General features: G+C 40.8%; 1 protein-coding gene across 9 annotated transcripts; it reads left to right on the top strand.

The window, feature by feature from the left end:
* The first annotated feature begins 946 nt into the window (after positions 1–946).
* On the top strand, positions 947–23,641 carry LOC119733959. 9 transcript variants are annotated; one of them, XM_038207324.1, is made up of 26 exons: positions 947–1,486; positions 6,002–6,113; positions 6,677–6,836; positions 7,194–7,395; positions 9,709–9,783; positions 9,921–9,995; positions 10,126–10,200; positions 10,338–10,436; positions 10,569–10,643; positions 10,781–10,855; positions 10,993–11,067; positions 11,205–11,279; positions 11,417–11,491; positions 11,629–11,703; positions 11,836–11,934; positions 12,066–12,140; positions 12,279–12,353; positions 12,491–12,565; positions 12,703–12,777; positions 12,915–12,965; positions 13,693–13,734; positions 14,352–16,383; positions 16,869–16,916; positions 18,121–18,285; positions 18,971–19,135; positions 19,784–23,641. In XM_038207324.1, the coding sequence occupies exons 1-26, from the start codon at positions 1,484–1,486 to the stop codon at positions 19,987–19,989; spliced, it is 4,359 nt and encodes a 1,452-aa protein (XP_038063252.1). In that variant the 5' UTR covers positions 947–1,483; the 3' UTR covers positions 19,990–23,641. The 9 variants fall into 9 exon arrangements, with proteins under 9 accessions (XP_038063252.1, XP_038063255.1, XP_038063257.1 ...); XM_038207327.1 differs by lacking the exon at positions 10,126–10,200; XM_038207329.1 differs by lacking the exon at positions 10,338–10,436.
* The last annotated feature ends 899 nt before the right edge of the window (positions 23,642–24,540 follow it).

Below are 24,540 nucleotides of genomic sequence, written 5' to 3'. Positions count from 1 at the left end.
GTTATGACTTTTTAGCCTGGAGCTTTGCGCATCTTTTGAAACCAAAAACATAAAAATCGGACCACAGGTTGCCGCGTAGCGAAAAATTTTCCGGCGCTACGCGCCGTGAAAACTGAATTTTCGCATATACGTCGTGTACACAGAGCAGAATTGCCATTCGTACATTGAATAATTAATTAGCCATAATTCCAAAACCCTTGGACCTATAGTCATGAAATTTCTTGGGTATGTTTAGGAAGAGTTGCTCTATGCATGTGCCGAGTTTCAAATTTTATCAGATCTTAGGGGGGGGGGAATCCGCCCCCCCCCCCCCCCCGGCTGAGAGATGGTCAAAATAACCCGGCCCCTTTAGGGTTAAGATCTTAATTTGTAGATTTTTGCGTGCTGCGGCTTATACACCGCGCGGCTTATATTCCGAAAATTACAGTATATCCCTATTTTTCGTATTATTTTTCTAATTTTGTGTCGCCATACTCACTTAGGTATAAGGCCTATTGTCAAATTTCAACCCCAACCTCTCGCTTTTCAAAAGTGGGGGAACATACCTTGATCAGAACTGATGCGAGCGTAAAGCGCGAAGCCCTTGGGGCGTGAGGTTCGGGGCCAGGGTCCGCAATAAGCGGTATCGCATCGCAATTTGCGACACATTCGAGGCCGACTGCGACGCAATTTTTAAAGTGCATTGCAAAACTGCTATACAACATTTTGATCATGAAAAGTTGACACAAAGTGTACTTGCCACCTAATTTCGGTCCACTGAATTCCACAACTATCGGACATGGTAAACATTCATCATGTTTTGATTTAGTTAAGCTTAAATACTGAAAAAGAACGTCAATTTTGTTCAGCTGTAAAAAAATCCGTACGTGTTTAGTTTGTAAACAAACCATTTTCGATTCAGTGACTGCTGACATGATGCTGCTCGATCGCGTACTGTTTCTTGTGTTTTTGTATTACATTACGTCCGAGGAACAACTCTTGGAAACACACCAAACGACAGAGGACAAAAAATACCAGCGAGGACAAAACACGCGTCCTCGGAAGTATTGTCCTCTCACGAACAGTAGAATGACAAATTATGCCCTCCTATTAATTTCTTACGGTGTCCTCTGACGTGCGATAATTCCTGCTAGTATGGTTAGAACAGAAACACTGTTTCATTGAGTGGTCTTTATTACAAGTAGCGCCCGCTAGACACACTACTGTCAACCAGCGAAAACCATACGATTTTCAAGTAGTGTGCACCAGTGAAATAGAGAGCCACCGCGTTGTACGTTCCCCGGGTCTATGCTATAGTAATGCAATCTTTGACAACGTGAGAACGAGGTTGAGCAATCCCATTGCGCGGCAATTCGCGTTCGTTGCACGCACGCGGACTAGACTAGACTTGTAGTACGATCAATGGACGTGTGCGCGGTAAACATAAATTATCACTGACAACTGAGGAACGGTTCTCCTTGGTTGTCCGTGGTCTGGCAACACCATGGTATGAATTTTGTTTCGAAGAATATCACAAACGAGTTTGGTAGGCCTAAATCTGTTGTTTCCTATTGTTTTTTTAGACTAAATAAGAGGTGTAACCGTCTGTACGTAATGGACGTTAGCATGGGGCTTTCGCGATCGAGTAGGCCAGCTAGGTTTAGGCCTAGGCCTAGACCGAAATCCCGGACTTTGTATCCCCAGTGCATTACAAAAACGGTCCATTTCCCCTATATTATCCCAACCCAGATTCCATAATTTATACCTCATACGATGCAATAGACATTCATGAAGGTAGTATCGACTTCAAACAGAACATGATCGAAGACTAAAATATGAAATTTTTCGATGATTTTGGTGGCGATTCTCGAGAAACCATGAGAAAACGTCGCGCGACGCTATTCTGCCGCTGGCGTTGACCAAAAAAAAAACCACATTGGCAAATAAAAACATCAGATTTACCTCAAAACAGCCTCCAAATTACTAGATACGCCACCTGAGGTACAAGGAGAGATCGACGATTAAGATTGAGGTACTAAAGTTTGCTTAGGAGTCGGATGAAAAGTGAAATTTCCCGTTCAATTACGAGAGCTCCCCTCGCGATCGATCGTGAACACGTTAAATTTCCGACTCGTGTTCGAACAACGCGATGTAACCATACGTGCCCAGAGTTCATTCGGTGGTCTCAGCGCGATCTCGTTAACGAGCGCGATGCATCGATTATGATAATGAGTAGACTGGATCTCGTTGTACAAGTGCATTTCGAACGATGATACGGAGTCGGGAACTAGCTTTAACTGGTTTCCGCTGAGAGCTGCCCTAGTTCCCGACTCCGTATCACAGTTCGAATGCACTTATGTGTACAAACGAGATCCAGTCAACCATTATAATCGATGCATCGCGCTCGTTAACGAAATCGCGCTGTGACCATCGAATGAACGCTGGGCACGTACGGTTACATTGCGTTGTTCAAACACGAGTCGGAAATTTAACGTGTTCACGATCGATCGCGAGGGGAGCTCTCGGAATTGAACGGGAAATTTCACTTTTCAGCCGACTCGTAAGCAAACTTTAGTACCTCGATTTTAATCATCGATCTTTCATTTTACCTCAGGTGGCGTATCTAGTAATTTAGAGGCTGTTTTGAGGTAAATCTGATGTTTTTATTTTGCCAATGTTTTTTTTGGGGGGGGGTCAACGGCAGTCGGCAGAATAGTGTCGCGCGACGTTTTCACATGGTTTCTCGAGAATCGCCACCAAAATCATCGAAAAATTTCATATTTTAGTCTTCGATATTCTGTTTGAAGTCGATTACTACCTTCATAAATGTCTGTTGTATCGTATGAGGTATGAATTATGGGATCTGGGTCGGGATAATATAGGGAAAATTGACCGTTTTTGTAATGCACTGGGGATACAGAGTCTGTTATTTCGGGATTCTTACGACCCGGTAGTTTTAACGTAGTTGTGACTCCAGCTCTAATGCGATAGGCATTACAGCTGGAGTTACTCAAGCTAAAAACCCTGGTTCATTCAACTTTTCAAGAGAATTTCTGCAAAGTTTACTTAGCATGCTTAGGCTTAGGTTAGGACTAGCCCCATGATAAATGTGGCCTTACTGGGAACACTGGACTAACGTTACCTGCAGCAATAAACACGTGACTCCAGGAAAGTCAATATGCTTGGTGAAATGTGGATCTGGTCCTCATTAAATGTTGCCCTCTATAGAACAGTTAAAAGTGTTTGAACTTTTGACCAATCATGTTTGGAGTATTTTAGTCATGTGATCATCAAATTGCATGCAAGAGTTAGCCATTATGTTGTCCATGGTTAGTCATTGATTACTGTGGTAAGAATGGCAGGCCCTGCATATTCTGCCAACAGTGAAAAAATCATAGTTCTTCAGAACTATATACGAAGGATAATTTTTGTAGTCTTTTTCTTTATGATTTGGATATTTCTTTTGACTGTGTATGTCATTGTGGACACTCTGACAAGAAACCATTGCACATTTAATTTTAACGGTACTGACTACCCTGGGTTAGATTAAGGTAAGCATTTCTCTTACAGTTACATATTCAACTCATTATTGTGAATTTGCGCCAGGCATGCTACACACAGGGCCTACATGTAGGCCTACATAACATTTCTGCTCTGGCTATAGTATTATTACGGCAGCTGTAGCGCAAGTTTCAACTGCTATTGTAAGGGCCCTGTCACACTTCTGCGTAGCCCCACTAGTGTGGCCGCGGTATGCTGCGCTGAACCTCTGGCCAAACACAGTGGTCCGCGCACTACTGAGGACGTTTTCGGAAAATTTACAGGCAGTTTCTTACATATGGTTGTATTCTACGATGTCCCATCTATCACTTCTGGGATGCTTAGGTGTAATGATGTTCAATTTTCAGAGATATTCTTGAATCTTTCTGGAGCCCATTATGCACTCGTGAAACGTCTGGTGATGGCAGCCATTTTGAATGTGACAAGAGATGACCTCAAGCTGTGACGTCGCATTTATGCAAATTGCTTGTCGAGCGAGGGCACGAGTTGCAAATGCGACAGCTGTTTCCTGTTCCAAATAAAAATTAAAATAATACCCTGCGCATGCACTGTGTGGGCATCGATGTCGACGGCTTAGACGATGCGCGCGACACAGGAAACAGCCGTCGCATTTGCAACTCGCGCCCTCGCTCGACAAGCAATTTGCATAAACGCGACGTCACAGCTTGAGGTCATCTCTTGTCACATTCAAAATGGCTGCCATCACCAGACGTTTCACGAGTGCATAATGGGCTCCAGAAAGATTCAAGAATATCTCTGAAAATTGAACATCATTACACCTAAGCATCCCAGAAGTGATAGATGGGACATCGTAGAATACAACCATATGTAAGAAACTGCCTGTAAATTTTCCGAAAACGTCCTCAGTAGTGCGTGGACCACTGTGTTTGGCCAGAGGTTCAGCGCAGCATACCGCGGCCACACTATTGAGGCTAACTTCTGCTTATCCTAATTCCTTATGAGTTGGGCATTGACCTTTTTTTCATACGCAGTCGTACGCACCATACGCACCTTATATGCATCTCTATCGTTTTGTGTAGGTGTTATGTACGCAGATATACGCATGGTACGGCCCAGTACACAGGATAGTTTTGGGCATGCACAAAACTACGCTGCGTACGCTGTTACGCAGGTCATAAGTTACAAATACGCAACGCTATGTATTCGTGACGCACCCCGTCAGCATATGAGCAGCCTGTATTGGACGTATACATAGCGTACTTGCAGCGCAGATGCAACGCACGCTGGACGGCGAGCGGCGGAAATGCGGCGGGAATACGCTCAGATAAGTGCGTCAAGCATGTGGTCGGCATAAGTCGGTTGCGTCCGGAATACGCTCGGCATGCGCACTGCATACTGAACTTTTCGCAGCCCAAAAAAAAATGTTGTGCACTGCATACGCAACTCATATGCATCTCATACACAATGGATGCGCTGAATTCGTTACTTGTACGCTAGATGTGCGTCGCACATAAGTCAAAGTGATCAAAACATTTCGACGTTAATTGAGCGTACGGCTGCGTATTGAACATTTTTGATAAGGAACTCATAAGGAATTAGGATACGCAAAAGTGTGACAGGGGCTTAAGGGCCCTGTCACACTTCTGCGTATCCTAATTCCTGATGAGTTTCGCATTGACATTTTTTTCATACGCAGTCGTTCCCACAATACGCACCTATATGCATCTCTATCGTCTTGTGTAGGTTTTATGTACGCAGATGTACGCATGGTACAGCCCAGTACGCAGGATAGTTTTGGGCATGCACAAAACTACGCTGCGTACGCTGTTGCGCAGGTCATAAGTGCGTTACGAGTACGCTATGTGTTCGTGACGCACCCCGTCAGCATATGAGCCGCCTGTATTGGACGTATACATAGCGTACTTGCAGCACAGATGCAACGCATGCTGAACGGCGAGCGGCGGAAATGCGGCGGGAATACGCTCAGAAGTGCGTCAAGCATGCGGTCGACATAAGTTGGATGCGTCCGTATCTGCGTATTGAAAATGTTTGATAAGGAACTCATAAGGAATTAGGATACGCAAAGGTGTGACAGGGGCTTTACGGAACTTACTTGATACTGTTAGTATTCAACTCTGTTTTATCACAATCGCATGGTGCATAAAATGCATCCATGCATAAACACAATTGAGATGATGAATGTAAAAGTGGTGTCAGGTTGCAACACTCTTTCCTTCTCTTTCTGCATATGCCTACATATTTTCTGCTTCCCTGATTTCTTTTTCAAGGTCTTAATGCTTTCGTTTGAACCTATTTAGTGAAGCTAGAAGTGTGGCTTTTGTATGTGACATGACCGTTGCCGTTGCATGCCAGTGACTTCCTTAGTGTAATTTACTGATTAAAGTGGGCTTTTTGATGCAACATCTGATGTCTTCACGTACGTGTATCCCATGTTGTGCAGAAGATGTTTAATTGGTAAACTTAATGTGATTGCTTTCAGAGCCTGAGATCAAAAAGAAAACGTGTCAATCCCCTCCATGAAGCAGAAAAATTCATTGAACATCAACAAGACAGGAGAGGTCTTGTGACAAAATACATCAATGGCATAATTGGTAAGTACGTGTACATTTCTTTGCTCTTGTTTTCTTGTTTCAATTACTCTCCAGTTAACAACTCTCTCCCAACATCATTTTAAAAAGATGTGCAAATAAATGTTGGCAATTAAATGTCGTTTCTGTGAGAGAAGTGAGAACATGTTGGGAACATCTTTTAAACTGCATTGCACGAAAATACGGTACCCATCCCAGTTTGTGAATTGTGATGCATAAACTTAAATTAATGTTTGCAAATGTCCCTCATAAGTAGTTTTTGTTCCAGAACGCATGCTTTGGATTTGAAGCTGAGATTCTTGGCAGTATATAACCATGCAAAAGTGCAATAACATTTGTGAAGCCCGGTTCATACTTCACGTGAAAGCAAAAGCCAAGTGAAATTTGAGACGTCAACAATACATCTGAAGTGCGTTCACCATTGTCGACGTCACAAATTTGTAAATCTGTCTTTGCAAAATTTGTATTGGTCAGTGCATAAAACAAGATCAAAGCTAAAACAGTTCCTTAAACAAAGTTTACAAATCAGGTTGTGGATACCTTGTTTGAATGTACTTCTGTTACAGGCAATGGGGTATTTGCTGAAGAGTCCTTTGAAAAAGGTGACTTTCTGCTTCAGTATCACGGGGACTTAATTTCTGCAAATGAGGCCCACAGGAGAGAAGCTGTATACCCTGAAAGGAATACTTACATGTATTTCTTTGTACATGCATCAAAGACAATGTGGTATGTCTATTGGAATAAAATTTACTCTAAAACTTAGGCTCACTGTAAATTTTTGTTTCATTCTAGCATTAATAAGACTTCAGATTTGTATTTCCGATTCACTTAAATTGTGCGCAAAATGCAATAAAATAATGCAGATGAAGTCAAGAAAGACAAACCTTCAATAAATATAAGCTGAAGCGTAAATGTGCTATGATAAGGTAGAAGAAATGAGACCCGAACATGTTCATAACCAAATGAAAGCTCATACCTGTACAGATAGATGACAGAAGTAATTAAATTGACATCAATCTGATCTAACAAACCCATCTACCACTGTAGTTATTTCATATATATTTTCCTTGCTTTTTGTTTTAGCATTGATGCAACACATTCAGCACTGATGGGGCGTATGGTCAATGATGGACAGGATGCAAACTGCAAAATGAAAAAAATGGTCATTGGCAATACACCAGCTCTGGCCTTGTTTGCAACGAGACAAATCGAAGCAGGGGAGCAGTTGCTGTATGACTATGGAGGAGACGACCTCCCTTGGAGAAACCATCCAGTTGATATGATGGTAAATGAAGCTGTTTCTTCATTACATTGTATGTGTCTAGATAAACCCCTCTATTATTGAAGCACTGGGGTTTTTTTACTAGCCTTCATAAGGCCTTTTCACACTATCTCCGTTTCGAACCGTGTTGAAACCTACCCGGATCCAACCCGGTTCAGCCCGAGTATTTTTCGACACGGATCGGAGAGACGCGACGTTCACACTGTCCTTTACGGGAACGGCCGCTACGTGAACCGTGTAACGTTCAATCCGGCTACGGCCCCTGTGAATTCACACTACAAATTCTCGACACGGATCGCATTCGGCACAGGGCGCTGCGATGATTTTCTCAATCCCATAATGCATTGCGACGCACGAGGCGCGCTTACGGACAGGCCGGTGTGCAGCGTGAATTTACTACTCTGTGAAATACGGACTCATTGGTAGTATTGCGCATGCCTATTGGGAGAAGGACCTGTCACGTGAAAGGGTTTGACCAAAAATAAGAGAGTAAACGAATCCGATTTGGGAGTCCGATTTTTGTACGACACCAGCGCAGCTGTGTGCAATATTTCCAAAATGGCTCCGGTCATTTCGTTAGACGATTCGTTCTATTTAACATTAGAAATGTACATTTTTGGGGTACATTTTGCGGACCTAATACAAGCCCAGACTCGGTAAAGGATGCTCCATACACCGATACATTATTGGATGATAATTAGGGAGCGATTGTTTCGGGATCGGTGTTTGTGACGGCGATAGTGGCGGAGGGAAATATTATGCTCGGTGTGTCAGATTTTCGGTAAAATGTCGGCCTCAACTCAACACGGATCGGCCGTGAGTGACTCAACCCGGGGCGGTTCACACTATCATTTTCGACACGGTTCACGCCGAAAAATGCAATTTCGATCCGGGTTGAGATTTTCAACCCTGGTCCCTCCCAGGGTTGATTTCGATCCGGCTAGAGCACTCTACCCGGGTCGGAACCGGGTTGAAACTTTAGAAGTGGGAAAAGGGTTGAAAAAAATCTCGGGGTTGGAACCGGTTCCAACCCCGAGATTTTGGACAGTGTGAAAAGGCCTATAGTTATTAGTTAGTTGTGATCGTGTTTCATCTTTTTTTTCATTGGCCAGCTGTGTAAATGTAAGTCAACAAAGCATTGTGTCCTCTTTGGTAATTTGTTACTTGATGAAAATGTTCATGTACGTTGTCCTGGGAGTCCCACATTTTTATGGGAACCAGTGTTGTAGCTTGTAGTCAAGACTAGCACGAGACCAGCAAGACCATCACGAGACCAGCACAAGACAAGCAGTCTTAAGCCAAGTCTTAAGCTATTCAAATGAACAGTAACAAAAGCATTCCTTTGTCATGGTTTATTCCTGTTACTTGTGCCTGTTACAAGCTGGTCTTGTGCCTGGTCTTGAAATGGTCTCGACTTCAGCACTGATGGGGAACACATGTTTGTCAAATTGCTTTCTTTCAATATCATTTTGTTGCTGTGACAGTAAAATAACACTTGTCTTTTGTTCTCCTTGGATCCTGAGACCTGTTACACAGTTGTACACAATGAAAGGGAAAGAGTTCCATACACGGACAATACTAGCAGGCATGCAACTTTTCCACGTATCTGCTGATTTGTTTTTTACCTCTCATGAATGCCATTACAAATTGAAAAACACTGTACATGTACAAATTAGTCTTGTGTGGTTGGGAATTTCCTCTTTTTTTCTAAATTTCCAGTTGCATGCCTGTACTAGACACCCTGTGCACAAACCCTATGAGACTGGTCTAAACATTTATAAGTATTTTCTTAAATACTAAAAAAATGTTCAGTGCTAAATTTGATTTGTTATCACTTTTTGGGGGTTAATAACACTATGAACATCTTATCCCTTAAATTTCCATTAAAAGTCCATTTTTCTGTGAAATTAATCTCTAATCACGGAATTGTTTAACTGGGGATTATAGAACTAATCCTGTAAGGGGTTTTTCAAGGTTTTTAATGACCCTTGCCATTTAGGATTACAGACACTGTTTACATAACAGAAAGCAGTACCACATTCCAGGTGAAGTCACCCGTTTTTCATTGACAGCTAAACACAGGACTTTCCTAAGGGGGGTTTCATGGACTCCTAATCCCCCTTAATATGTTGAAAAACCTGTGAAAGTCTTGTTTCACGGTAATGCAGGGGAAATGGCTCTTTAGGGAATTTTTAAGGGATAAAGATGTTCATAGTGTAATAAGTCACTACAGATATTAGTATTGTCCATATATGGAATTCTTACCACCCCTCTAAGTAATAATTTGACAACTGCCTTCACATGTTTTTCTTTCAGGATCTCACTGTAACCACTGCCAAAGCTGCCACTGTGACCGCTGCCAAAGCTGCCCCTGCTGAAGCTGTACATAATGTAAGTCTCTAATCTCTGTGTTTGTGTCCTCTGTAGTAGTATATCACCTGATGTCCTCGGTAGTAATGTATCTCTATATGCTGTCATTTAAGACCTCTGTTGTACAAACTGGCAATTGTCTCTATTTTTTCTTTCAGGATTCCACTGTAACCACTGCCAAAGCTGCCACTGTTACCACCGCCGAAGCTGCCCCTGCTGAAGCTGTACATAATGTAAGTCTCTAATCTCTGTGTTTGTGTCCTCTGTAGTAGTATATCACCTGATGTCCTAGTAGTATCTCTCTGTTGTTATTTAAGACCTCTGTTGTACAAACTGGCAATTGTCTTGATTTTTTTTTTTCAGGATTCCACTGTAACCACTACTAAAGCTGCCACTGTGACCGCTGCCAAAGCTGCCCCTGCTGAAGCTGTACATAATGTAAGTCTCTAATCTCTGTGTTTGTGTCCTCTGTAGTAGTATATCACCCGATGTCCTCAGTAGTAATGTATCTCTATATGCTGTCATTTAAGACCTCTGTTGTACAAACTGGCAATTATCTTCATGTATTCTTTCAGGATTCCACTGTAACCACTGCCAAAGCTGCCACTGTGACCACTGCCAAAGCTGCCACTTTGACCACTACCAAAGCTGCCCCTGCTGAAGCTGTACATAATGTAAGTCTCTAATCTCTTCGTTTGTGTCCTCTGAAGTAGTATATCACCTGATGTCCTAGGTAGTAGTGTATCTCTCTGTTATTTAAGACCTCTGTTGTACAAACTGACAATCATTTTTATTTTTTATCTTAGGATTCCACTGGCACCACTACTAAAGCTGCCACTGTGACCGCTGCCAAAGCTTCCCCTGCTGAAGCTGTACATAAAGTAAGTCTCTAATCTCTGTGTTTGTGTCCTCTGTAGTAGTATATCACCTGATGTACTCGGTAGTAGTGTATCTCTATATGCTGTCATTTAAGACCTCTGTAGTACAAACTGACAATCGTTTTATTTTTTTATTCTAGGATTCCACTGGCACCACTACTAAAGCTGCCAATGTGACCGCTGCCAAAGCTGCCCCTGCTGAAGCTGTACATAATGTAAGTCTCTAATCTCTGTGTTTGTGTCCTCTGTAGTAGTATATCACCTGATGTACTCGGTAGTAGTGTATCTCTCTGCGTTGTCATATAAGACCTCTGTTGTACAAACTGACAATTGTCTTTATTTTTTCTTTCAGGATTCCACTGTGACCACTGCCAAAGCTGCCACTGTGACCGCTGCCAAAGCTGCCCCTGCTGAAGCTGTACATAATGTAAGTCTCTAATCTCTTCGTTTGTGTCCTCTGTAGTAGTATATCACCTGATGTCCTCAGTAGTAATGTATCTCTATATGCTGTCATTTAAGACCTCTGTTGTACAAACTGACAATTGTCTTTATTTTTTCTTTCAGGATTCCACTGTAACCACTGCCAAAGCTGCCACTGTGACTGCTGCCAAAGCTGCCCCTGCTGAAGCTGTACATAATGTAAGTCTCTAATCTCTGTGTTTGTGTCCTCTGTAGTAGTATATCACCTGATGTACTCGGTAGTAGTGTATCTCTCTGCGTTGTCATATAAGACCTCTGTTGTACAAACTGACAATTGTCTTTATTTTTTCTTTCAGGATTCCACTGTAACCACTGCCAAAGCTGCCACTGTGACCGCTGCCAAAGCTGCCCCTGCTGAAGCTGTACATAATGTAAGTCTCTAATCTCTGTGTTTGTGTCCTCTGTAGTAGTATATCACCTGATGTCCTCGGTAGTAGTGTATCTCTATATGCTGTCATTTAAGACCTCTGTTGTACAAACTGACAATTGTGTTTATTTTTTCTTTCAGGATTCCACTGTAACCACTGCCAAAGCTGCCACTGTGACCGCTGCCAAAGCTGCCCCTGCTGAAGCTGTACATAATGTAAGTCTCTAATCTCTGTGTTTGTGTCCTCTGTAGTAGTATATCACCTGATGTCCTCGGTAGTAGTGTATCTCTCTGTTATTTAAGACCTCTTTTGTACAAACTGACAATTGTCTGTATTTTTCCTTTTAGGATTCCACTGTAACTACTGCCAAAGGTGCCACTGTCACCACTGCCAAAGCTGCCACTTTGACCACTACCAAAGCTGCCCCTGCTGAAGCTGTACATAATGTAAGTCTCTAATCTCTTCATTTGTGTCCTCTGTAGTAGTATATCATCGATGTCCTCGGTAGTAGTGTATCTCTCTGTTATTTAAGACCTCTTTTGTACAAACTGACAATCGTTTTTATTTTTTCTTTCAGGATTCCACTGTGACCACTGCCAAAGCTGCCACTGTGACCGCTGCCAAAGCTGCCCCTGCTGAAGCTGTACATAATGTAAGTCTCTAATCTCTTCGTTTGTGTCCTCTGTAGTAGTATATCACCTGATGTCCTCAGTAGTAATGTATCTCTAATATGCTGTCATTTAAGACCTCTGTTGTACAAATTGACAATTGTCTTTATTTTTTCTTTCAGGATTCCACTGTAACCACTGCCAAAGCTGCCACTGTGACCGCTGCCAAAGCTGCCCCTGCAGAAGCTGTACATAATGTAAGTCTCTAATCTCTGTGTTTGTGTCCTCTGTAGTAGTATATCACCTGATGTACTCGGTAGTAGTGTATCTCTCTGCGTTGTCATATAAGACCTCTGTTGTACAAACTGACAATTGTCTTTATTTTTTCTTTCAGGATTCCACTGTAACCACTGCCAAAGCTGCCACTGTGACCGCTGCCAAAGCTGCCCCTGCTGAAGCTGTACATAATGTAAGTCTCTAATCTCTGTGTTTGTGTCCTCTGTAGTAGTATATCACCTGATGTCCTCGGTAGTAGTGTATCTCTGTATGTTATCATTTAAGACCTCTGTAGTACAAACTAACAATTGTCTTTATTTTTTCATTCAGGATGCCACTGTGACCACTTCCAAACCTGCCACTGTGACCACTGCCAAAGCTGCCCCTGCTGAAGCTGTACATAATGTAAGTCTCTAATCTCTGTGTTTGTGTCCTCTGTAGTAGTATATCACCTGATGTCCTCGGTAGTAGTGTATCTCTGTATGTTACCATTTAAGACCTCTGTTGTACAAACTAACAATTGTCTTTATTTTTTCATTCAGGATGCCACTGTGACCACTTCCAAACCTGCCACTGCCAAAGCTGAACATAATGTAAGTCTCTAATGTTTTTGTCGTCATTACTAGTTTATCACCTGATGTCCTCGGTGGTAGTGTATCTCTCTATGTTGTCATCTAGCCTTTTTTACAGGGTCATTCACAGCCCCAACCCTCAGATCTCAGCCAAAAAGTGACGGATTTAAATAAAATTATTGCTAATGATGGTAATATTGATGAATAACTGTTCCAAATCTCTTTCAAATTGATCGATGCTATATATATTCCACACAATGTTCTGCGTATGCATGGTTTTCATGAACAATGTCATTGGAACAATCATATAATTGTTCGCAGACCGTTGGAAAAATGTTAATTGTGCGAGAACGATAGCCCCTTTTTTTCATAAATTTGTTATCAAAATGTGCCTAAGATAATAATGGAAAAATTTGTAAAATTCTCACACACGAAAAAAAATAAGCAGCAACACACTATCATGCAAAATATAGGGTGGCGGGATTGCCCCCCCCCCCCCCCCCCCCCCGGTTCTTTTAGGGTTAAGACTGCTGTTGTGCAAACTGTCTTAAATTTTCTTTCAGGATGCCAAGGCTGCAAATAATGTCTCCAATGTGTTTTTGTCCTTGGTAGTAGTATCACCTGATGTCCTCAGTAGTAGTGTGTTTCTGCACATTGTCATTTCAGACCTTTGTAGTGCAGTAATTTGCTCATTGCACATTCATTGTTCATTGAATTATGCATATTTTTTCCTCTTTTTTTCTCCCAGGGTCCTGTCAGTACCATGTATGGTGGTGAAGTTTCTAATGACGTAAGTAAAAAATCAGGGTTCCCACGGTCGTGAAATATCCTGAAAACCTTAAAAAATGGTATTTGGTGACGGATGGAATATTCATCTGTCGTTTCATTAAATTATTCTTGCCATTGCACTTATTACGAACATTCATTATTTGTTTATTGTGCATATTCCAGTTGTGAGGGAAGTAAATTTGTAGTAATTTGGGACTGTAATGATTGAAATATTGCACACACAAAAGTTATTTTTGACGATTATTAATAAAAAAAGTAATAGGTTACAAATGGCCACAGCATGTACCCAGCAAATCAAGATGCAGTTCAGTGTCTCTCATGTATGATGTCTGAATTTTGAATATGGTGATGAAATGACTTCATGCACAATAAATGTGAGCATTATCCTACACTCAGATTAAGGTATCATTGTCTACAAGTCATTACATTAACATTGATTGGTATCACAGTACATGTATTGCACTCCTCAGAGTAACCCTTGAAAGGTACCAGGGTGCCACAGTATTGTAAAAAACCTTCTCATTGACCAATTGAAATGTTCATAGCCTATGAGCCTTGCTGATTTCCTAATCCATTTAAACTTGTACCATTTTTATCTTGATTTCATATGTGCATTAGGACTCACTGATTGTTCATGGAGCTGACTCTACAAAAGAGATCCTTTTCTCCGACGATAGCTGCGAAGACCCAACTTATATTCCAGAATGTGTGTTGGAATCAGATTATGACTCAGACGAGTCATATTTCATACCATTTCAAAGGGTGCCTTCATATCAGGGATTGCAGCAACCAATTACAGCAAGGCCATCAACTAGTCATTCTGAGGGGATTGGTCCGGTGCCAGGGGATGTTCAGTCAGAGGATGGTTCAAGTACATGTAGCGGGACAAGTCCTGAGGATGAGGAGACAAGCAATCAGCTGCAAGATGCCCGTATCACAAGCACCTCACTACCTAATGTTACTGTCTTAACCACCAACAATTGTGATGGTAGAAAGTGGGACAAGAAGCATTTTTGTGTCTTTTGCATGGAACCAACTCCTAAGTTGCCTCGGCATCTGAAGCAGCATCATCCAGATGAGCCTGAAGTGAAGCACATCCTGGGATTTCCAGTTAAGTCAGGGCAGAGGAAAAAGTTGCTGGAAGTGCTGAGAAACAGGGGCAACCATGCACATAACCTAGAGGTCCTAAAGGATAAGAAGGGGATGCTCATCCCCTACAAGAGACCAACATATGAGACCCCAGCTGAGCTGTACCTTCCTTGCCACCTTTGTTTTGGGTACTTCATGTCTTCTGACATGTGGAAGCATCAGAAGTCTTGTGTGATGAGAGAAGAAGGAAAGCCCTGTGGAAAGTTACTCAAGTCTCAGTGTGCTTTGCTCTTGCCTATTTCAAGTAAGGTCTCAGATGTCATGAAAAATCAAATCATTGGTCACATGCAACACAGTGACGTAGCCCTTGTTGCAAGAAATGATGACTTAATCATCAAACTGGGGATGCACACCCTGGGGAAAGTTGGCCGTGCTCAAAACTTCCACCAGCATGTCAGCCAAAAGATGAGAGAAGTGGGCCGTCTCCTACTCAAGGCTCGAGAGATCAACACAAGCATCCAAACTTTGGGTGACTGTATAGATCCAAAGAACTTTGACGATGTTGTCGAATCGGTCAATGTGGTAGCTGGTCTAAATGAAGAGACGGGAAACTACAAAACGCCATCTCTGGCCTTGAAATTGGGCCATTCACTCCGGAAGTGTGCGCTAATTGTCAAAGCCGATGCCATCAAAAGTCAGGATGGTGTACTTCGAGAAAAAGCAGAAGGATTTGAAGAGCTGTGTTCCATTCTGTGGCCTTCAAATGTCTCGAAAGGGGCTCTAACAACCATTTATGAAAGGAAATGGAACAAACCAGCAATATTACCTCTGTCTACTGATGTCATGAAGGTTCACCAGAAGGTTGAAGAAGTGGTCCAGGAGAAGAAGGAGTTAGTGAAACGAGATCCCCAGAAGGAGCACTACAGCCTATTGGCAAAAGCCATAATGGTTCAGCTGGTCCTTTTCAACAGAAGGAGAAGTGGGGAAGTTGAACGTATGACAGTGGACAACTATCGACACCACCACAAGGAGGTCAATGAAGAAGTTCTGAACAGTCTGTCATCATGGGAAAAGCAACTTTGCACTAAGCTTGCTCGTGTCGAGATACGGGGTAAGAGGGGAAGGAAGGTTCCCATACTACTGACCAGTTCTATGATTGACAGCATTGATGTGTTGGTTGAGGCCAGAGGAGCGGTAGGGGTCCTTGATCATAACCCCCATCTCTTTGCTCGACCAGGGTGCAAAAGTGCATACAGGGGTTGTGATGCTCTCAAGTATTTTTCCACAAAATCTGAAGCAGAGCATCCTGAGTATGTTACATCGACCAAGTTGCGAAAGCATGTTGCGACCCTATCGCAAGTTCTCTGCCTCAAGGACAATGAATTAGATGTACTGGCCGGGTTCATGGGGCATGATATTCAAATTCACCGCGAATACTATCGGCTACCAGAAAGCACACTGCAGACAGCAAAGATAGCGAAACTGTTAATGCTTTTGGAAAAAGGACAGGTTGACCAGGTGGCTGGGAAGACTTTGGATGAAATTGAAGTCAATCTTGATGGTAAGTTTTTTGTTTTGTTTTGGTGGTAAAATGTTCCAGGAAAATTATTTCTGCCAACTGGACAAGATAACTAATATTCACTTTAATGTCAATAACATCTAGGAATGTCATGTTTACACGTGTACTCACAATACTTGTGTTGCATGGCAGCCAAACTTTACAAGCAAATAGTGCTTTGCATCACAGGAAATTGAGTTTGTCAGTTAACATTTATGGGATCTTAAGTTATGGGATTGGCTTTTGGCATCTCGCAATTTACATGTATGTGCTGTTATAGGAAGTGTGAAATATGTTTCAGGGTTTTCTGGTATCCGGGTAGTGCTGCCTGTCTCAATAATTCTATATCAATAATGTCCGACATCCACAAGCAGCAAATTTACATTAGCATTCTGGCATGGCATGAAAACTAGGATGTGCTCCCAATACTTTACTCTCTTTGTTTATCTGGGTTTTTTCCCTCTTTTTTTTTTTTTTTACCCTTTTAGAGGATTGTTCAGAGGATGAGGAACAGTCTTCACAAGCAGAGAGTGCAGGTAAGCATAAATTCTAACACCAATAGCGTTCTACAAAACGTATTGCAGTTTGTATAAAATTTTAATCAAGCGTGTTGCTATTTGTATGAAATTTAAAATCAAATCAAGAATAAAATTGGCCAGGTCACTTGTTACAAATACAGATCTACATGTGTACATGTGTGTATAGAATGTCAGTTTTATAAACACTTTTTTATAGGTCTCTTTCAAATGACGTCACATCCTACAGACTGCCATGTGCGTCGGCATTTTGGGCATCAAGGTTTCATGACGCGCATTGGCTGCACCGTATTTCAAATAGGTTTTGAACATCATGTGCGCATATTAAGAACATGCACACTTCACACATGCACAATGATCAGCTGATAGAACATTATCATGTTGTGGCCATCTTCATTTGTTTCCCATTCAAATCATTACGTAACCAAAGCGATGCTGGAAGGAAAAATAGTCTGGTTCCTTTTTGCACAAAAAAAATTATCATTCAATACTGTTATTGGATACAGGGAACATGACTGAAATGGTGGAAGCATGATAAAAGTCTATTGAACATGAAGTTGTACTCAATTTTCCTTAAAAAATGGCATCCTGCGAGAGAGATCTATTCTGACACAAATATGTTAAAGTAAAAATTATTAATTGTGAAACGTACTGCAAGTAGCCAATAGCTTTGACTTGCTTTACGTAGTGTTTGGGTTTTTAAAAGTAATCATAATCAGAACCAAAAATATAAAGTAGAACTGAAATCTATATAAACGTAATACCTAATTCTACATTTCTAATACCGTTTACTGTTTTAATTGGACCCCTGCCTGGATTTCCAGATTCAGAGTGGGCTTACGTCTTTTTATATCTACTGTTGAAGTCACTTTCAATTTAATTTGAACTTTTTACATTTATTACTCTGAACTCTAATGAGGACCAGATTCAATAGAACATCACTCCTTTATGCTCATAACTGGCAAAGTCAGGCAGATTGGTAAACTACAATGACAACATGATTGAGTATATCCTTAAAATATTAAGCTATTGGGCCTTTGCAAAATTTAACTGTTGTCGTTGTCATCTTTGTTTATAAAGTGCCTCATATGAAAGATAATGCTGATGATTTCTAAGTGGAATTTGGCCAACAGTGCATTTTTAAGCTTTGAACGCTTCTTTTCTAATTTTTAAATTAACTTTTTTGACTGTCAAACTTCTGTAGCAGAACAGCCTTCACAGAGAAGTGATCAGCCTCATTGCTCAACAGCAAAGCAGTCTTCCGCACAAGGAAGTGATCAGCCTCATTGCTCAGCAGCAAAGCAGCCTTCACAGAGAAGCAGTCAGCCTCATCGCTCAGCAACAAAGCAGCCTTCACAGAGAAGCAGAGGTAAGCAGTGGAGAAATGCATTTGCTAAACCCAAGTGCAGTCCGTTTTTTGACAGAGCTTGCAAATTGCAAACTTCCACATTGCAAGAAAATTGTCCATCTGTTTTTAGTAACCTATTTCAAAAAGTGTTTGGGTTTTTAAACGTAATCATCATCAGAACCAAAAATATAAAGTAGAACTGAAATCTATATAAAAGTAATACCTAATTCTACATTTCTAATACCGTTTACTGTTTTAATTGGACCCCTGCCTGGATTTCCAGATTCAGAGTGGGCTTACCTCTTTTTATATCTACTGTTGGAGTCACTTTCAATTTAATTTGAATTTTTACATTTATTACTCTGAACTCTAATGAGGACCAGATTCAATAGAACAACACTCCTTTATGCTCATAACTGGAAAAGTCAGGCAGATTGGTAAACTACAATGACAACATGATTGAAATGTTCATTTGTTTATATAAGCATGAAATATGGCACATAGATTATATGCTTAAAATATTAAGCTATTCGGCCTTTGCAAAATTTAACTGTTGTCGTTGTCATCTTTGTTTATAAAGTGCCTCATATGAAAGATAATGCTCATGATTTCTAAGTGGAATTTGGCCAACAGTCACATTTTTGAGCTTTGAACGCTTCTTTTCTAATTTTTAAATTAACTTTTTTTGACTGTCAAACTTCTGTAGCAGAACAGCCTTCACAGAGAAGTGATCAGCCTCATTGCTCAACAGCAAAGCAGTCTTCCGCACAAGGAAGTGATCAGCCTCATTGCTCAGCAGCAAAGCAGCCTTCACAGAGAAGCAGTCAGCCTCATCGCTCAGCAACAAAGCAGCCTTCACAGAGAAGCAGAGGTAAGCAGTGGAGAAATGCATTTGCTAAACCCAAAGAGCTTGCAAATTGCAAACTTCCAAATTGCAAGAAAATTGTCCATCTGTTTTTAGTAACCTTTTTCAAAAATTGTCCAATTTGTCTCTTCTTATGAGTACTCGTTATTATCCCAGGGTTTTATAGCTGGATTTAGGTCCTGTCATCTTGATTCGATACTTCTAAAGTAGTGAGTGGTCAAGTAGCCTTTTAGCTATAAATGCACTTTTCATGGTTGTACATGTAAGTGCATTACGTCCTCACATTAGTCTCCATACTAATGATGTTACACTTTGCTTAATCAATGTGATTATTTCAATGGCGCTACCAACCATTGTACTCCACAAGGCTCCCAAAGGAAAGTGCACAAGTATTTAAATATAGTGTGATGTCATCAGTACAGAGGATTATTGCCTATTTGACTTTCAAAATTATTACACAAGAAATTGCATTTAAGATGGTGTAATATCAGGTCATACCCCTCAGTCAAACTATACAGTTTTTGTTGAGGCTACCAATGGACTTTTGACTAATTTTTGAGAGACAAATGTGAGACAAAAACATTTTGTGCACTAGCATTTTTATTTATGAATTAAACTTGAAGTACTTCAGTGTAGATTTTTTCTTTCTTTCAGGAAAGAAGTCGGGTGCCACTCAGAAAAAAGTGTGGAGTGATGCTGAGAGGCAGGCAGTTGACGGGTTTTTTGCATTACACATACGGACTGGGAGAGTTCCCCAAAAACATGAATGTGAAACTTGCATCCGAGAAAACCCGGTTCTTGTGGGCACATCCTGGGAAAAACTCAAATTCCGAGTTCACAATTTAATTAAGCGACATTAACATACCACTGGTTTCCCAGTCTCAGTATGACAGAAAGTTAGTGGAATCAGTCTGAAATGTACATGTGCTGAGCACATTTTGTTTCTAAATACCACACAATCTGATTTAAATAATATTTACGCTGACATCATACTTTAAAGGGAATATACAACATTTGCAAGTACAAAATAAAACTACCAAATTATCACGAAATACAAGACCCGGCTGGTTGTTAAGGATAGGTATTTTTGTATCAATTCAAAGTGTTTTTTTTTCCCTTCAAATACTGCTCTCAATTTATCATTTTTAGTCTGCATTTTCTTTGCAATAGAATATAAACCTGTGAATGGGTACAAGCCAGACTGCCAGACCTTCTAATTCCTCAAGCATCTCCAACCCCAAAACGTCATTCGGGTCAGTGTAAAAATATTTGCTATTTACCCCCCCCCCCAAAAAAAAATTAAAAATTCATCCATTTTTGAAAATTACAGCAATAGCAAATGTTGTACATTTCCGTGAAGTGCGAAATCAAGGCTGTTGGTGGTAGGTTTTCAAGATGTCAGGGAAACACTGCACTGTTCCAATTTGTACTGCAAACAATTTGAGTTCACCACCATCGACCAGCACATATAGGTTTCTGGTGGATCCTAAACGTCGGAGGGAATGGATAGCAAAGATGACCCATGTTCAAGGTAGATTTCGGTTTATTGACGGACAAAATACTTGTGGATTATGACCACTGTCCACCGCAGTCACTCATTCCAGCAGTAGGGGATTGCCGGCCTGCCCTAGCTTGGAAAACCTGAGGTTAGCTCCCAGCCCCAACACTCATCTGGAATTTGACAAATACAGCTGGAGGCACATCTAGTTTTTGTCCAGCAGTCAGAGCATGGCAGAGGCCGTAGTTTTTGGCCTCAAAACAGCCAAAGAAATCTTCAGGTTTTTTTTCCCAGTTTAGTTCTGTTCTGTTCAGTCCTTTGCTTTGTGAATGATTTATGAAGCAAAAGATCGATGCAAAATAGAACAAAACTGAAAATAATATGATTTTGTTGGCTGTGCTGATTCCGAATCACAAGGCCTCTACCATGCTCAGACAGCTGGACAAAAACTAGAGGTAGCCCTTCCTCTTTGTTGAATTCCCAATGAGCATAGGCACTGGGATTTCCCAAACAAGCTATGCATATCTGTGTGCCATGCCACTGCACTGCAGACTGCATGCAACCAATTACAGCACGGCCATCAACAATTCTGAGGGGATTGATCCGGTGCCAGGTGATGTTCAGTCAGAGGATGGTTCAAGTACATGTAGCGGGACAAGTCCTGAGGATGAGGAGACAAGCAATCAGCTGCAAGATGCCCGTATCACAAGCACCTCACTACCTAATGTTACTGTCTTAACCACCAACAATTGTGATGGTAGAAAGTGGGACAAGAAGCATTTTTGTGTCTTTTGCATGGAACCAACTCCTAAGTTGCCTCGGCATCTGAAGCAGCATCATCCAGATGAGCCTGAAGTGAAGACGCGAAGCTGTTTCGTGTGTCATCGTGAACTTGTGGGGCGCACTGATCAAGTGAACGATATTTGGTTCAATCTTTCAAGCACAGCTGTGTGCCATGCCGCTGTACTGCCGACTGCATACGGTGGTCGTAATCCTATAGTAATTTGTCCGTAAATCTATAATCTACCTTAAACGGGGGTCCTTTGTCTCGTGTGGTCTTTGCTATGGAAACTGATATCTGCTGGAGAAATCAACTTTTTGCAGCACACTTTAGACCAGTGCAGTTTTTCACCGATATCTTAAAAATCTTCCGCTCATAGTCTCTATTTGGCCCTTAAAGTATGTTGTCTGCATAAATATTAAGAAAGGTGTACGTTTAGACAGTTGAAGTTGTTGATTATTAATTGTTGATGTTTTAGCAGCATCTTTTAATGCTGACAGTTAAATTGGCAACAATTTGAGGATAAAAGCATACTAAACGGGTACACCTGGGGAAACATTGCAAGTTCTAAATTGAATTAGTTGACCCAAACCACAACACCGATTTCCCAGTTAGCATATTTCGATTTGAAACAACGTGCATCTGATCAGCTGATCTAAAGTTTAGATCATAAGATAGCAATCTCCAATGTGGGTCCCGTCCATGTAAAGAACTCCAAATAACCATTTAAAAACTCTATGCAACAGGGCTCTGATCTGTAAGATGTTGGGGGAAACTTCATTGTGGCAAGTACACTAAAGGAATTATGCTCCTCACTGATTTTAAAGTAAAGTTGCTTGAATTTGTACACTTGGATGCTTTAACACGGCTTAACATGGAAGAAGTTCGTAGAAAATGTCTTCAATGTAAAACATCATTTCGTGAGCCTTAGATTTGGCTGGTCCTCGGCAAGAGTTCACTGAGCAGAAACATTTTTGGACTTTTTTGTGGTAATCCATTGTACCAGATTTGAAACGTAGTAAATACATGTTCTTAAATGCAATGTATATTTGTGTTTTACATTGCTATACAGGGCGAGTCAACAAAAGGTCCCTGTGGATTAGATCTCATCTCTCACAAAAATGGGAAAAGGTAGGATGCTTTTTGTTCAGCCAACAATTGTTCTGGGTATTGACCACATTCAGTAAAATTGTCAACGATATTCAACCTTGCACTTGAATCTGAATTACAGATATGATTCAAATTGTCACTGTCCTGCTGCTTGACCTTACCTGTCTGCCATTCAGAGCAATGAATAGTTGAGTCGAAAAACAGGGATGGTACTCAGAGCTGTTGCAGGCATAAGGACATGGGCACAACTATGCATTGCTCTAAATGGTAGACAGGATGAAGGACGTCGAGCAGCAGGACAGTAAAATTGTGAATCTTATCTGTAATTCAGATTCAGGTTTAATAAATGCAATTCATTTCGTCCATATTCTGTTCTGCTATGTCTGTTTTCCCCTTAATTGTCCAGAGGCCCATTACTGCTTTTGTGTTGATAGCAAAAGGCCTACCATGAACATTGTGATGGCCATCTTTTCAGGTAGTCACAAAGAAATATCTTTATCTTATTTACGCATGACTGAATATCGTTGAAAATTACAGCAAACGTCACGTCAATACCCAGAACAATTGTTGGCTGAAAAAAAAGGCCTTGTAACTTTACCATTTTTTGTGAGAGACAGGATCGAATCCAGAGGGACATTTTTTTACTCACCCTATACAGTTGAAGTTGTTGATTTGTAATTGTTGATGTTTAAGCACTATGTGTTAATGCTGACAAGTTAAAGGTTTTGCATATGACAAGCTGATTTGAATTTTAGATTTTTGATGATGTACAATCTCCAGTGTGGTCCCGTCCATGTAAAGAATTCCAAATAACCATTTAAAAACTCTATGCAACAGGGCTCTGATCTGTAAGATGTTGGGGGAAACATTGTGGCAAGTACACTGATTATAAAGTAAAATTGCTTGAATTTGTACACTTGGATGATTTAACACGGCTTAACATGGAACAAGTTTGCGTTGAAAATGTCTTCAATGTAAAACATCATTTTGTGAGCCTTAGATTTGGCTGGTCCTCAGCAAGAGTTCACTTTATAGCAGAAACATTTGAGTATTTTTTGTGGTAATCCATTGTGCCAAAAATGACACAGCCAAGGGAATCCAGAAGTTTTGTGGATAGATACATGTACTTTAAAGGGAATATACAACATTTGCAAACATCGAAAAATAAAATTACCAAGTTTTTACGAAATACCTTAATAGGATGTTGGTAAATGACAGTCTAAAGCATCCTGTAAAATTATGGCACCTGGTATACTGTCATTTTCAAGAAAAGTGGTATTTTTGTATCAATTTCCAACGCTGATCGGCCGATCAGCGTTGGAAACAACTGGCTTTTTTTTCAAATACTGGCCCCAATTGACCATTGCACTTGTTTGCAATCGATTACAAATCTATGAACGGGTACGAGCCAGCTAGACTGGTTCCCTGACCTTACAATTCCCCAATGTATGTAAACTGCTCTGTTTCTTCTTATATGGAGTCAGGGAACCAGACTACAGGAAAATGATCGTTTTTCTTGGTTTTTATAGCATTTTCGAACCCAAAACCTCCAAAAAGTCAGTGTAACTATATTTGCTTTATATTTCCCACCCCCCAATTCCATCCATTTCTGAAAATTACAGCAAAAGCAAATGATGTATATTCCCTTTAATGTAATGTATTTGTGTTTTACATTGCTATATGACGTTGATTGCATTTAATTGTTGATATTCAAACAGCAGCTTTTAATGCTGGCAGTTCGAGCGAGCACATCCTGAGAAAAATAAATATAATCCAGGTTGACAATTGAATAACCATTTAAATACCTCTACATGTATGTAAGTTGGCTCTGATCTGTTACATGTAGATGTTTGGGATGTATTTTGACAAGTTAATTGCCAAAGGGAATGATGCCGTCACTATTGCAATGTATTTTTGAATGATTTAACAATTGAATGTTAATGCCAGTTATAAGGCAAGGCAGGGCAAATTTCATTCCAACAAACACACCTTTATGTAATTGCCCTGCAATGTTTCGTTATT

This window comes from Patiria miniata, unplaced genomic scaffold, assembly GCF_015706575.1.
Source record: "Patiria miniata isolate m_02_andy unplaced genomic scaffold, ASM1570657v1 HiC_scaffold_26, whole genome shotgun sequence".
NCBI classification, from domain to species: domain Eukaryota; kingdom Metazoa; phylum Echinodermata; class Asteroidea; order Valvatida; family Asterinidae; genus Patiria; species Patiria miniata.
The sequence above is the reverse complement of the archived record's forward strand: the minus strand, read 5'-3'. Positions and strand labels throughout refer to the sequence as shown.

Excerpts from the sequence above, each read along its gene's own strand:
- LOC119733959 (XM_038207324.1), top strand. Across the intron at positions 6,114-6,676 it reads ATACATCAATGGCATAATTG|GCAATGGGGTATTTGCTGAA; the intron begins GTAAGTACGTGT and ends CTTCTGTTACAG. Across the intron at positions 9,784-9,920 it reads CTGCTGAAGCTGTACATAAT|GATTCCACTGTAACCACTGC; the intron begins GTAAGTCTCTAA and ends TTTTTCTTTCAG.